The following is a 14723-nucleotide window of genomic DNA, read 5'->3' as shown; positions in this document are numbered from 1 at the left end:
CTGAATAATAATAGTGGGTGCCAAAATTCTCCTGCGTGACTATGATATGAATACCTATCTCTCATTACAGTGTTAAATAGAACCGGACGTGAGTTCTGACATTCATCAGATTGATGGTCCTTATACGACTGACCAAAGCTGAACTCAAACGGTCATATCAAATCACGTTATCTTGACGCAATCTATGCTGTTCCGCTATTTATAATACGTCAGCAGCACATAACACATCACTCTCTTTTAAAGGGAAAACATAGTTCTCATATGCCTGCAGAACTGTCAATTTTTGCTCTAAAATGTATAAACATTATGCATAAGAAATGTGTGAAATAACGCTATAATAGCATGATTTCAGTGTGATGGTAACGACGAAAATGCGAAACATTAGCAAAAGAGGTTCGCCGGAAGTACGTATAATCTCAGATTGTGGTTGCTACGTATGTATATATGTATGTATGTATATATATATATATATATATATATATATATATATATATATATATATATATATATATATATATATATATATATATATATATATATATATATATATATATATATATATATATATATATATATATATATATATATATATATATATATATATATATATATATATATATCTAATGATAGGCCTAAATAATCAATTATCTTTAATCGACAAATCGCTATGCGCTCTAGTGAATGGCACGCAGCTTGTTGGAAAGTACGATTGCCAGGTCACGGTCATCACGTAACGTTCTACCTACCAATACAGAACAGGGAGGGATCCTGTAGGAATCACACCAACTTTTATCATATGTTTTTTCCTTCTTATCTCAAAATACTCCAAAACAACTAATCATTATCCTGTGAGATCGCGTCAGCCAGAAGAAGTTTCTTGGTAAAGCCAATTGCAAGCGAATTCCAAATAGCGGAAAATGAATTTTGAGCCCTTCTGAGAACTATGTTTTGACTTTAATAGTTTCATACCGACAAGCACGTACAAAGAACGTCAAGACATGGTCTTAATGACGTCACGAGTCAGTTCAAGTAGAGGTACATGGATACCAACCCGTGTAGGCGGAAATTCACATAAGCCCGTTTATTCCTTGGAAACCCGAATCATAAATCTATAGTCCTCCCTGGGATTTGAACATAGCTGTGTAGAAGCACCCACAAAATACGTCATCAAAAACAAGACTTGAACTGTGTATACTCACGCTGTGATTTCCCATTCATCACGGTATGATCTGTACAAATCACTGTACGTATGATATGCAGAGAAATTTATGCATAAAACATTACACTACAAAATAAATTGTGTTACGAAGAGGACATACCGATAGCATCAATGTGGAGCGCTGCGGAGCAATAGTTCAAGATACGCCTGTACATAAACTATGTAGTTCCATTAATGTCACGATGAGTGCACCTGCCTGGCCCATTGTGTTAAACAAGACCGCACAAATAACATCATTTGTTTCACAGAAACAAACCACGTGTCTGTAACAGTTACCATGGCTACGAGACTCCGTGAGGCCCGCTGCATTTTCGGTAACACGGAACTGGGGTTAACCCCAAGCAAGTGGCGAGTCGCACCCCCTTCCCCTCCATGATTGTTTGTTTGTCTTTTGCATGGTATGATCCTTCTCCCAGTCGGCATCATTTCCCAGCAGAAATGGAGAGATATTACTCTAATATTAGGAAAAATTCAACTCTACTCGTGGTAACAATGGGATCTTGTGTTATTGCCATTAGTACTTTCAATGGTATGGATTTACCGCTGACAGCCACAATGAATGGCATATTTCTAGAAACAACATGCATTGTTCCTACGTGGGTTAACCAAGAAGGTGTAATACATTCCCCCCCCCCCCCCCCCAGTGTATGGAAGCTGATCTAAGTCCTCAGAAGCGTTGATTTCGTCGTGACAGAATGTGTGTATATTGTGTATGCGCTCATGAGTGTTGATATCTAGGAAATCTCTTTGATAAGTACTGTATATAATATATCTGTAAACTTAGTTGATGTGTCTGTTTCTAGAAGGCTGAAGTCACCCATCTTAGGGGACTTTGAAGGCATTTACAACGGATGATGCATTGTTGTTCCATTGCTGGCTGTATTGAATCATGATAACTGGTGCATGTGGGTGAGGACCACTGTGTCTTTAATGTCTGGGATATTCACCATTATCTTCCAATCATCCGTTTCTCGTTGTCATTAAGTGCAATTTTCAATCATTTCCGCCTTACAATGATGCACATTCTATTTCCGTTATTCATTATTCATCTTTCATCTTCCCTTAGGTTCATTTCTTTGTAACAGACTGGAATCTCATTAAAGTAAACTTCGTGGGACTACTGACATCACTTCCTCACAATATCGAAATTTAGCCGAATCAGGGTCTTGAGTTTTGAAAACTAGAATTTTAAACAATAAACATTTACTAGAACTCTGTCATAACAAGAATTTGTTATGCGTTGTCAGTGGGTTTTGAAAGACGGAAGTCCACAGTATTTCGAAAATCTCGGATATGTAATAATTTATGAAGAGTGCAAAAACAATGTATTAGTGCAGATCACGAAAATTAAGGAGTTACACTGCAATTATTCACTGGATGTTGACCAAGTGTTATTACCGACGTCGAGTATGCACGTTGTCATTCCATAGACAGTTTGCATTTAAATGAGGGTGAATCACAGTGTTTTCACACTTTGCGCACGACATGGCATCTTAATGTATTCACGTTTGATGCATAACCTGAACTACTGTCAGAGCATTGGAAAAGTCTGCTCAGCAACAACTATACCGAATATCAACTGGATCTTACGCGGGCTTTAGAAAAGATTCTCAAAAGCTTGTGGAAGTGGAAATTCCTCAGATCACATGACAGAAACATCCATCAATTTGGGGACATTACAAACTTCCTTATTTATGTCTCCCGATTCAATTGTTCCTCTGCCACCAAAGTCCCCCACCCCTCCCTCCAAAATGTTTTCTACGGTACATGATTGTATCCCCCTCTCTCTGTTCCTCCCTCTTTTTCTTCTCCTTTTCTTTCTCTTCTCTTCCTTTCCACTTTCTCTCCCACCTTCTCTCTCTCTCTCTTCCACTCTCTTCCTCCATCCCTCTTAAAGGGATGGTATAGTATTGGTTGAGGTGAGGATTGAGCCTTTCACTTTTTGCAAGATACTTGGAAGCCACTTTATGAAATGATAAAGAGCATACAATTCTAAAAGGAATTCAAAGTTCATTTGATGAACATCGGTTTTGAAATGGCCGAGATATCCAAAAACAAAGTAAAACAAAGCGATCCTAATAAAAGGTGAGTCCCACCTTTTACTAGGATTGCTTTGGTTTAGGTATCTCAGCAATTTCAAACCCAATTTTTATCAAATAAACTCTGAATTCCTCTTGGACAAGCGTAGTTATAGTTATATGCTCTTTCATATTTCATAAGTTTTCTCATGTTCTCAAAAAATAATCAACAAAAAAAAAACGTTGGCAACCTGTAACACCTTCTCAATCGAAACTGCACCGTATCTTAATTTCCCTTCCTCCCTATCTGTCTCTCTGTTTCTCTTCCCCTTTCTTCATCCCTCTCCATCTCACTCTCCTTCTCTCTCCTTCTTTCTTTCTTTCTTTCACTCCTTCTCTCATCTTTCTGTCCATCCTGCTTCCTCCCATCTCCCCATCCCCTCCCGCTCCTTTACCCTTTGCATGCCACATTACTTTACTGTCACTTGTTATGTGTGTGAATTTTGTGCACATGAGATTCACTGGCACAGGAAGGGTTAAAGGGATCATAATAGTTTTGGTTGAGACCCAACTTAAGGTTTTTAGCATTGTTTTGGTGGGGATAATGAGAAACCTCTTACGGAATATGAAAGAGCAAGTAAATTTGTACTTCCAAGAGGGATTCAATGTTTATTTGATAAAGATTGGTTTTGAAATGGCTAAAATAACCAAAACAAAGCAATTTTGATATAAGGTGGGACCCAACTTTTATTAGGATTGCTTTGTTTTACTTTGTTTTTGGATGTCTCAGCCATTCTAAAACTGATTTTCATCTTACAAACTTTTAATCCCTCTTAGAATGGTATGCACTGTATCATTTCATAAGTGGTTTCTTTGTGTTTCACAAAAAGTTAAAAGCCCAATCAAAGTTAAAAGCCCAATCCTCATCTCCACCAATATACTATCCCTTTAATAATAACTATAGTCACCACCATTTCTCAACGATCCAGGCATCTTCACTTGGTGCAACAACGGATGCATTCAGTGGGGCGATAATCGTAACGATTCAATTTATTGATCATAATCAGTTCAGTGGAGAAACTCTTGATCATAATTATTATCATACACTTCTATACACGCATGACATGGCAGAGCATGGCATGGCCTATATGTACTGATTACAATAAACAAATTCTGTATTCTGGATCTTGCGACCAATTTCTAAGTGTCTCCAATGATACGTGTTACAACGCTGCTCTTTTTCATACCGAAGAACTCTTTGAGTTGGCTTCTATGATTTCATAATTCACCTGTTCATTCATGGGTCAGAAATTTGTAAAATACATCACAGATATAGACTGTCTCCTTTTGAAAACTCCCTACCAGGAAGGCCCATTTCACACACATTATATAATTCACTGGCCTAAAGCAGATTAAAATCCTGATTCCTGATAAAACACTGGTTCGTCTTTGGATTAATATGCATCTTGCACATAATATCAAAAAGTGCAGTTTGGGATGTATGCACAACCATAAAACCTGTCTATAAATACCTAACCAAATAATGCTTTGCATACCATGTTTGTCTGATTCTAAACTTACGTAATGATTTAGACAGAGACATAATCATCACAGAAAGTCCAGCGCAGCGTCATATCTCGCTGCCAAACTAAACCAAATACAATGAGTGCATAACTTTTATCCCAGAAAATTACATTGTGCTCTACAAGGTTAAAATTGACAATTATACGAGCATTTTTGTCAATGCCGTGTGAACATACTTCCAGCAAAATCTGTGACTACATGTAACGTGGCATTTGTGTCTGTGAACCATGCTGAATGAATGAGTTAAAATAGATAGAGTAATTGTGAATAGCGCCCACAGAGATGCTCCCTGCTTGGGATACACACCCGACTACTTACAAATAAAATGTAACACACAGTAACTGAATGGCAAGCTTTAACAGGTAACAAAACCAACAACAAATGATAATTGTGAGTATTCATATATTCATGTATATTGCACTACGAAACGAACAATGAGTTATGTCTTTGTGATGTACACCAAGGTCTAGCCTACACCTCTGATCATCATTTTGTGCATCAAACAAGACGGAGGAGGGTAACATAAACACACACACACACACACATAAAGAAAAAAACAAACAAACAAACAGTATTCTTCTACCACTTTTGAAATACAGGAGATTACTCTGGTTCTGAAGAAACAAAACTGTCAAAAAAGCACCTTTTGTGTTATACTCTGAGCTTTACATTAAAAAAATCAACCTTCTCTTTGAACATCCGTAATGCCCTGATTATCGTGAGGGTACAATCACCATCTCTGGCACTCTTGTTCAAAGACACTTGTATAAAAGACAACAGAATCTAGTCTGCTCTTGTTCCGTACTTATTGCTACTCGACACGCTTCCATTCATCGCTTCATTCTTGCAATGAACAGAATATAGTACAAATTTAGCAAAGACAAAGAAAAGTAGACGAAATGATTGCACTAGTGTTACAATGCTTGCAAAGAAGTTTTCCTCAACCACAAACATGTATAAGATTAAAATAACAAAAGTTTATCGATGCTACTGGGATATAACGTGAAGGAAAAGGGTGGTTAGTCCATTTTTATTAGTCACTTAAAATTTCTAACTTCATGTAACACTTACCACTGCCTGTATCAGGAAGTAAATGAAGACTTGATGAAAATTACTCATGATTATCAATTCTAAAACATAAAATCATTTTCATTTTTATTTCAAGCTTATTAGAAAATATCACTGCTTCTGTAAGGGAGTGAATCAGGAGTTGATAATCATCCAACACAATGATTCAATTTAACGATTTGATGTCAAAACCTTGGGTAACGCCAACTGAAATCATTTCTTATCAAATTTGGGTTGCACCTTGTCTCATTCAAATCAAATAGAGATATGAGAAAGCCATAGCCACATGGCTGTCCAAAAGAGGAAGCTATTTCTTCCACTCTGCAATGATGGCGATTTCATTTTTCCCCATAAAGTCATCTAGACTTATCTCAAACAGTGGCAAAAGTGTCATTGATTAACTCTTCATGGCATGCTAGAGCAATTATTACTAATTTTGTTGCATTTCTTGCATTTTTTTTCACATCTACCCAACCTGCATACTTTGTATATCAAAACTGAAGTGCATAGAACAAATATCAAAATTCCAAGCAAGTGCACTTCTGATAGGCCCATTTCTGGGAAAGGGGAGAGGAATTTCACAAAATGGGACTTAAGAATGTCTTTCCAAAAACTTATGTTGCCATCTTAGAATTTGGAAATAAATTTAGAGGCACCAACATGATTTCTTTTTTCTTTGTGACAAAACCAAAAGGAGAATCTGGTGTGAAATTGCAGCAACCATTTTATAAGTTTGTGTGCTAAACCTTCTCCTACCTGAACTCGCACGGATCTCTTACAACACCCATAGGAATTTTTGGAGTCTTAATTGGAAAGGGTTAATGGCAAATAGAAGCGGTGGTCCTGAGACAATAAAAGCAAACTCTAGGAAGGGTGATATATATTTGCATGGACTTACAAGTTAGCACATATGTCTACAGCATGCAGCACCAGGTATATTCTGAAGTGTTCATCGGGATTCCATATCACATATCATTCTATAAATCAACAAAGTCCTTTAAACTTCTTTAAAGTTGTTGTAGAGGGGAAATTCTGATAAGAAAGGCATCAGTTTGTTAGGCAGGGTATTGTAAAAAAAAAAAAATCACAATTTTACTTTCTTAAAGAAGCCTTGCAAATAATAAGTTACTATCTCAGAAATATTCATATAGCTGTTTTCCAAGAACAGCTTAGTCTTTTGTTGTACTCAACATCTGCATGCATTAGTTCGAGATGAAAAATATGACTATGATCTTAACATAGATAGATCTCACTCGAAATAGATTATAAACAATCTAAACTCTATCAAATACATCATTCAAATATAAATTACAATTATGATTGAATCACACAAGTATTTACATACATGCATTGCTTAGGCTCTCTTTAAATCCCTCTACAATTCATAATTCAAAATTCACAAATATCCACTAATGCTGTCTGACAAATATAATATTTTTCTTCTCTTCAATGAAGAAAATGGAGTCATCCATGCAAATCTGTTGTTTTTTGTGGTTTTCTTTTCTTACATATATCCTGCTTGATTCATAACTGTATCTAACAATCCAAGCATGTACTTCACGTCCGTACAATGAATTCTTCTCGATGAGTTGTAAACTATTTACAATTCATTCTTCCTGAACAACATCTAAAATTCTGCTGTAGTACTGTTTACTTAATAGTGTAAGGTATATTTTCTGCATCTCATATAAATTTCTAGCTAGGATCATGTGAGCCTTTTTCCTTTTACAATATGGCAGTAAAGAAAAATCCACATAATTTGAGTTTTATTTCTCAAAACTTGTAAAAATTCATTTAACATTTGAAGTCTGGTTGCAGCCCATAAAAAGCCATCCCCCTGTTATCTAGGATACTCAATCACAATTTTGTTTGTTATACCAAACACCATCAAACAGAGATAGAGGAAAACGAAGTTAAGACATCTTTATTTCTCAAAAATAAAATTTTTGAACTGTAATAGGTTTCAATTTATATAGATATGAATATCCAAATGCCCTTTAAATGTCATACATGTGCTTGCAAGTAAGACCAAAATGACATAAAGTATGTTCCTTCGAAAAATGAAACACATAGTCTAACCCCCGTTTTAAAAAACGACAAAACAAACAAACCCAACATTATCAAGACTCGCTTTAATGATAAACATTGATTAATTGGTAGTGACAGTCTAGAGGCGTAACCAAAGAGTAGGTGGGATTAGAAAACACAGAGATGTATACTCTCTGCCTATACCCCATGCCGTGTCACATCGTCAGAATATCTGATACATCAAGGACTTAGACCTAAGATTCTTAAGACGGATGCAGCTTGTTCAGGTGGCGGTAGAGGGATTGTACATAGGTGAAGACACACTTCCAGTCGGGGTTGTTCTTCATCATGATCATATCATCCGTATCCAGCAACGGCATGATGTCTGCCTTGGACCTTGAAACGGGGCAGGGGAAGAGGGGGGAGAAGGGAGGGGGAAAACTGAGTTAATCACTTTATATAGAAAGCATGATGTCATCAGTTCATTTGTTTCATTATTTGTCATATTTCTACTTTCTCAATGCAATGAAAAAAAAAAATGGGGCACTCAATTACTTGTTACTACACAGCACTCCCGTTGTAACGATAAAGGTTACAATGAAACTCTCGATATGACGGAGTAAAAATTCAGGTCCATATAACTTTACAAGCTCTACTCTACAAGCTCTGTCTTTTTAGTGGGTCCCTCCGTTCTTTTCACACAGTGCATATATTGAAAACTATTTCACTTTTGTTATCTTAGCAACTATTGCAATGTATCGCTACTGTTAGTTTTTTTTTCCTATTATTGTTGTCTTCTCTGTACAATTGTATGCATTGTTTTTGTCACTTCAGAAAGTGAGATTTATGTTTGTATATTGTGGAAAAAATAATAAATATGAACTTGAACTTGAACTTTATATATCTTTTGTTCAGCTGTAACAAAATTTTGATATGACAAAAGAATACTACTGGTCCCAAGGACTTTACAAACTGTACAGTCCAATGGAAGCTAGCACCAATGATGTTTCACAAATTATTTCAGGCAAATGATTTCCAAATTTAAATGAGGATTGAGTAAATGCAACAATATGAGTAAAACACATTATCATTTCAATCATATCAATCTACATACATGTGCACAGAGCCAAACTTTCACAAAATCAGCCTCCCCATCTTCACCCCCTCCAGCCATAATGACTTTATAAACACCCCCAGCCTATGCAAGGGAAAAGCTCAATTCTCCTTTGATAGTACTCACTCTGCAGTGTTAAACGCCAGATCAAAGTTGTGTCTCCTCTGCTTTGGATCCAGGGTGTTGAAATCGAAGGCATCCGGGTAGAAATGGTGGATCACGGCACAAAACGCGAGTCCATTAGCCCATGATGAGGAGAAGTTGGTCACATTTACTCCCTGAAAAAAAAAAAATCATTGTTGAAACACAAAATAGGTCATAAAATTGCAAATACAGGTGTAACTTTACATAAAGACACATCCAAGTCACATTTGCCTGTAAATTTAGCATCCCCACCCCAATCAACCTCCTCACCTAACAAACTGTTCTGAAATTCATCTTGCAGCTCAAGCTTATCCATTACCTCTGGCTGAATCACACTTTGAGAAAACTAAATGAGAAAGATGGTTTACTTTTTGTTCATAAGTACAACTCCTCTCTGCATTCAATATCATTTGCTTTCACACAAAAGACAAAACCAACAGACAGGGTGATAAATGTTTCATTACTATTCAACATCAGATTAGAAAAAATAGTTCTGGCACATTGAAAGTTCACATGTTTTCATAAAATAGCGATGGTAATTACAGCCTCATATAATATGGAAGTTGGATGAAGTGATTGATGATATCACTGCCGCACAAATGTCCTATAGACCTGAAAAGAATTTCTCACTCGATGGCTATTTTGGGACAGGGGCAGGGCTTGTTAAATTGTGTACCAATAGACAAGTTTGTGTGCAAACCCGTACGAGAGTTGTGAAATTCCACCCTTCTGTTAGTATGATTCCATTTTATCTATTTAAAGTGCCCTTGAAAAGGAAGTGAATTTGCCCTTTGAGTAATTCACTTGAATCAGTTATCCTTGATGGAGAGAACAGAAGTAACAAAAAGACTGGTGGTCAAGTGAAACACAGCATTCAATTTCAGAGATTTGTTACTTTTGTTTAACTTTTAATTATCATTCCAAAATATTTAACCAATGGGGAGAGATCTACATCGAGAGCGAATCATCTTTTTTTTTTTTCTTTTTTTTTTTGAACTGCGATTCCAACTCTAAGCATCTCTTGAACGGAAGATTCCCCACCCAGCAGATGGGAAACCAGTGATCGCTGTAACATGCAGTCAATAATGAGAATGTAGTGCACGTCACAAGTGTGAAGCAGTATGTCCTTGCAGCAGAGGTCCAGGGGTCACTATCTGGCCCCGGAAGCTCTTGGGTTATAGATGCTCTATGGGGCCTTATTTTGACATTCAACGTTTGGACATTTTATCATGAATTAATTCATGACGAAACTAAAGCTGGATGGGAGAAATCTAAATTCCAAGTGGAGACACATAGCAAGAGCAGAAGAAATAAAAACTGGAAAGGGAGAATGAGAGATTTTGAAAAAATGCCCTTAAAGGAAGAAGAGATCTCCCGCCAAAAGTGGGGGAGTTGGAATCTCTGCGTGAACTGACAGTGGACCACACCCTCCCCCCACACTCACCGGATACCCCCTCGTGACTTTCTGCGCCCACTCCAGCAGCTTCTGCTTGATGGTTTGGGCGTTGTTGACCCTCATGCCGCCTCCACCTCCCGCTCCTCCACCACCACCACCGCCTCCGCTGCCGCCAAACTTGTTCATCAGCGCCGCCTTCCGGTTCTTGGCCTCCTCCTCCTGCTTTTTCTTCCGCTCGTACTCCTGCTTCTTCCTGTGAGATGGAGATGGAGATGACGAGGGGATGATTCAAATTGATTGAAGTTCCTGTCTCTCTCTCTCAAATTGGCAACATCTTGCAAATTTTCTTTCTGATTTTGTGCAGGTTCTAATGAATTTAAACGGTTTCGTCTAACCTTTCCCAAGGAGATGCTGACAAGATTTCTTTAGATAAAAGCAGACAGGAACGCACATATGTTTGCGAAAGAGAACTACCAGAAGTAAGATCAGCAATAACAGCCTGATGAGCTTACCTTGTATTAGTTCTCTTTCATAAATATATTTGCTCTCTTGTCTCCTTCTATCTACGAAGTGGAAAAAAAACTTGAACTTTCTATTAAGAGAAATCTTGTCAGCATCTAGTCAGAATAAATTCAGAGCAGCCAATCTTTAAATGACAAGATGATAATTTTTGCAGCAAAACTCCCTCAAGGGGCTCAAAGGGTTAACCCATTGAGGATGAGCAGATTTTCATATAACATGCAATTCCCATAGACACCTGCCCAAGTAGCTACATTGTACACTCGGGACTAGTCTTAAATGGGTTAACCCTATGCCAATTTGACCCCCCCCCCCCCCTTTCAGATCTGGGCTGCCGATGGCACGATCGCCGCAAAATTTTGCCTGAACATAGAGCCGGATGTCAACTACAAGATTACATGGTAATGATATAGAAAAATATTGATTTTCTGTTATCAGTAAATTAATTATGTAAATTTATTCATGAAATTCATATTTTCACCTGTAACTCCATTACAAAGACTGAAGGATTGCTAGATTTTTCTGTCGTAATTCCTTAAGACACATCGAACAATTTTCTTGTAAAAAAAAAAAAAGAAATAGCACAATCAAAATCAATTTCGTTTTTTTTTTTTTTTCTTATGTATTTTCTTGTTTTTTGACTTTTTGTTTTCTACTGTTTTTTGACTGAATTTTGTTGCAGGCACTTTTACAAGCTTATCTTCATTGGAATTTATTAATTTCCATGATTAAAAGTGGAAATAATCGAATTTAAGTTAAGATAGGGTTAAAGTGTCGGGGAGGACGTCCAGGACTCACCTCAGCATCTGCTGCTCCTTGAATTTGATTTCATCCTGTTTCCTCTTCTCCTCCCTCTCCTTCTTCTTCTTCTCCATCTCCTCATCAAACTTGGTTTTGGCTGCAGATATCATGAGCAACAGAGAGTGGCAGAAAGCCATGTCAGCATTTACTTCACTTGTAAAATGGCGAGGTGTGCCTCTATCATGTGTCAAGCAAATTGAAGCCAAAAAAAAAAAAAAGACCCAAGACTACTTGTGGCAAACTGCACACCATTCTAAACATGCAACTACATCATACCTCTGTATTTGCACCTCCTGCTAACTTTTGAGTGGTGGTATTCACAGAACTCAAAACCTATCTAAAAATAAGTCTTCATTTACTCAAATATTGATGGCTTTTACTAGGATATGAAGAGATGGGTACACATGTCTAGCGACAAGATTTTTCTTTCCTGAATTCAGTGGGTACCACTCTCAATAATTGTGACGTTCCATCTCATTTGTGTCTGAACGTCAGCAATTAAGTTGCCATGTTCAATATCATACTGTCCATTACAATCCATTTGTCATCTAAGTCTGCGTGAATGTTTCTAAACCATGGGGCTGTTTCTGTTTCCAATAATTGGTCTGGAAAGTCTTGGTTTGATTAGGGTATTCAAACTTTTTAATCTCCTATGCATTGAAAATTAAACAGCTATGGGCATTGTTGCTGATACCATCTTATTTTCTTTTCTTTTGACAGGTACTCCTCTCACTCAGACTCACAGAAAGCAAATTCTTTTGCCCTTTGTTTCGGAGTCAACAACTTACTTCAGACGTACAACAAAAACTGTGAATCAGTGTGACAACTTTCAAGGTACTTTAAAAATCACACAGATTTCACGATAACCTTTAGAAGAGTTTGTGGTAAGTTTTCTAATGTTGGTTATAGATGAAAATCTAAAATAAAACCGAGATGAGAATTATACAACTATACTAGCAGTATCTTGTTCTTTGCAATAGAAATCAATGACATTTCTAATTAGCAAATTATTGATAAGAAGTTAAGACTCTACATGTACCATTAAAACATGTGTAATCAGTGTGCATTCTATCCATTCTTAGAGCAGAAAGTGTCTGCAGTGACAAATGACTCTAGGTGATGTCATGACGACATGAAACTTTATCACAATATGCTTTCTATGAGATGCATGTACCACAAATGAGCTGTGAACTCTAGCTATAAAAATGTATCTATTTCATGATATGGACTGCATCAGAGAATAATGGATATTGGATGGATGGCATGAGCATGAAATGTGTTCACTAATTGTTCAATGGTGAAAATACACAACATTGTGACCTCTGGATGGTGTCCATGAGCACATGCTATTCACACATGATTTGTGTCACAGTCCCCTTTGCGTATTATTATAAAGCCTTTCAGTTATGAGTTACAGTTACACATAGAATTACTACCTTGTGGTAGATATCTCTGTTAATTGCCGTGGCTCTCATTTAATCTGACTTACTCCAAATAGCAGATCTCTACATGGGTTCATGCATTCTGCACTAAAATACAAGCACTTGTCACCAATGTCACTGTCTCTATAGCTTTTCCTTTGGCTACATCTCGTGTCCCGAGGCATCTATTCACATGCTTTATAAATTACGTCAAAATATGTTCCATCTTCAAACCAATGTTTATTCCCTTCATTTCATTCAAAGCAAATCCAATTCATCAGCAGACCCATATGCACTATCAGTATTAAAGGGCTACATCACACTACAGTGTATCGAGCCAACAAATGTCCAACAAATTCGAAAATTTGAAGATACGTTCGTATGCGTTGCCAGTACTGGAATAGTTTGTAACATGTTTGAAGTTTTTGTATTATTAGCAATTGGTAGGGATTCACAGAGATACACTACTAGAGACATTTTTTTTTTTGACAATAGGAATCTTCTGTAGGTTCAAAATAAAAAAGAGACTGTATCTTCAAATTTTTTTTTTTTTTTTTATTCATTGGACATTCGTTGGCTCGATACGCTCTAGTGTGATGCGACCCTAATCTTACAAGCACTTCCAATCAAAAGCGCCATTCTCCTAGTGCACATTTGCACATAAAAATGCAAAGCTTTTTTTTTATGATGCACATGACAGATTCTCATCAAATCAGACAGATTTTGCTAGTGCAAAAAAAAATATTAATAAAAATAAATTGATAAACATCAGCATCAATTCAAGGATTTCCATTTCATGCATAGGAATTCCTTACTTGGCACTCATTGCATGTTATCGATTTTTATACATATGACCCTATAGCTGTCAACTTTGAAAAAGGCTAAGGCCATTTTCAGACCTAAAGTAAGGCCATGAATGCTTATCATATGTTTGCACTAATGCAAAAAAAATATTCCCTATTTATTTTGAAATAGTATTTCTTTGTGTTTTATTCTACTCAGTGTTGATCTACTCTACTTATATTCAGTGGCAATTGGGGAGAATAAAGGATGTGATCACATTGATTAAGTATATATCTAATCATCCAGGTAACATTAGAAGTAACTAAACTGTTTTTAGGTGTGCTCCGATATATGCAAGAAAAAGAAAATGATACAAAGTCTAGACACATATTGAGCAAACACTTGAACAAAATGAACAATTTATCTCTTTCTAATGATCTGCAGTGGCGATTGGGAAGAATAAGAATGTGATTACATCATTAAAGTATATTTCTAGGCACCTGGATAACACTAAAAGCAACTAAACTGTGCCCTGTTATATGCATGAAAAAAAAGTAAAGTCCAGACATATATTGCGCAAAAGCTTCAATAGAATGAACAACATACACATGTATAACTCTTGCTTTAA

The 14723-nt window shown here is 36.7% G+C and overlaps 1 protein-coding gene across 1 annotated transcript in view; it reads right to left on the bottom strand.

Moving 5' to 3' along the window:
- Window positions 1-7890: 7890 nt before the first annotated feature.
- LOC140227602 (uncharacterized) overlaps window positions 7891-14723 on the bottom strand; it is a 206198-nt gene continuing 199365 nt past the window's right edge. The window contains exons 24-27 of the mRNA XM_072308019.1: window positions 11889-11988; window positions 10620-10824; window positions 9158-9309; window positions 7891-8313 (exon numbers count right to left, since the gene is read on the bottom strand). Of these exons, the coding sequence (XP_072164120.1) occupies window positions 8181-8313; window positions 9158-9309; window positions 10620-10824; window positions 11889-11988 (590 nt within the window). The 3' untranslated portion in view covers window positions 7891-8180. The remainder of the gene's footprint in view (window positions 8314-9157; window positions 9310-10619; window positions 10825-11888; window positions 11989-14723) is intronic.

Source organism: Diadema setosum, chromosome 4, assembly GCF_964275005.1.
Source record: "Diadema setosum chromosome 4, eeDiaSeto1, whole genome shotgun sequence".
In the NCBI taxonomy this organism is placed as follows: domain Eukaryota; kingdom Metazoa; phylum Echinodermata; class Echinoidea; order Diadematoida; family Diadematidae; genus Diadema; species Diadema setosum.
The sequence above is the reverse complement of the archived record's forward strand: the minus strand, read 5'-3'. Positions and strand labels throughout refer to the sequence as shown.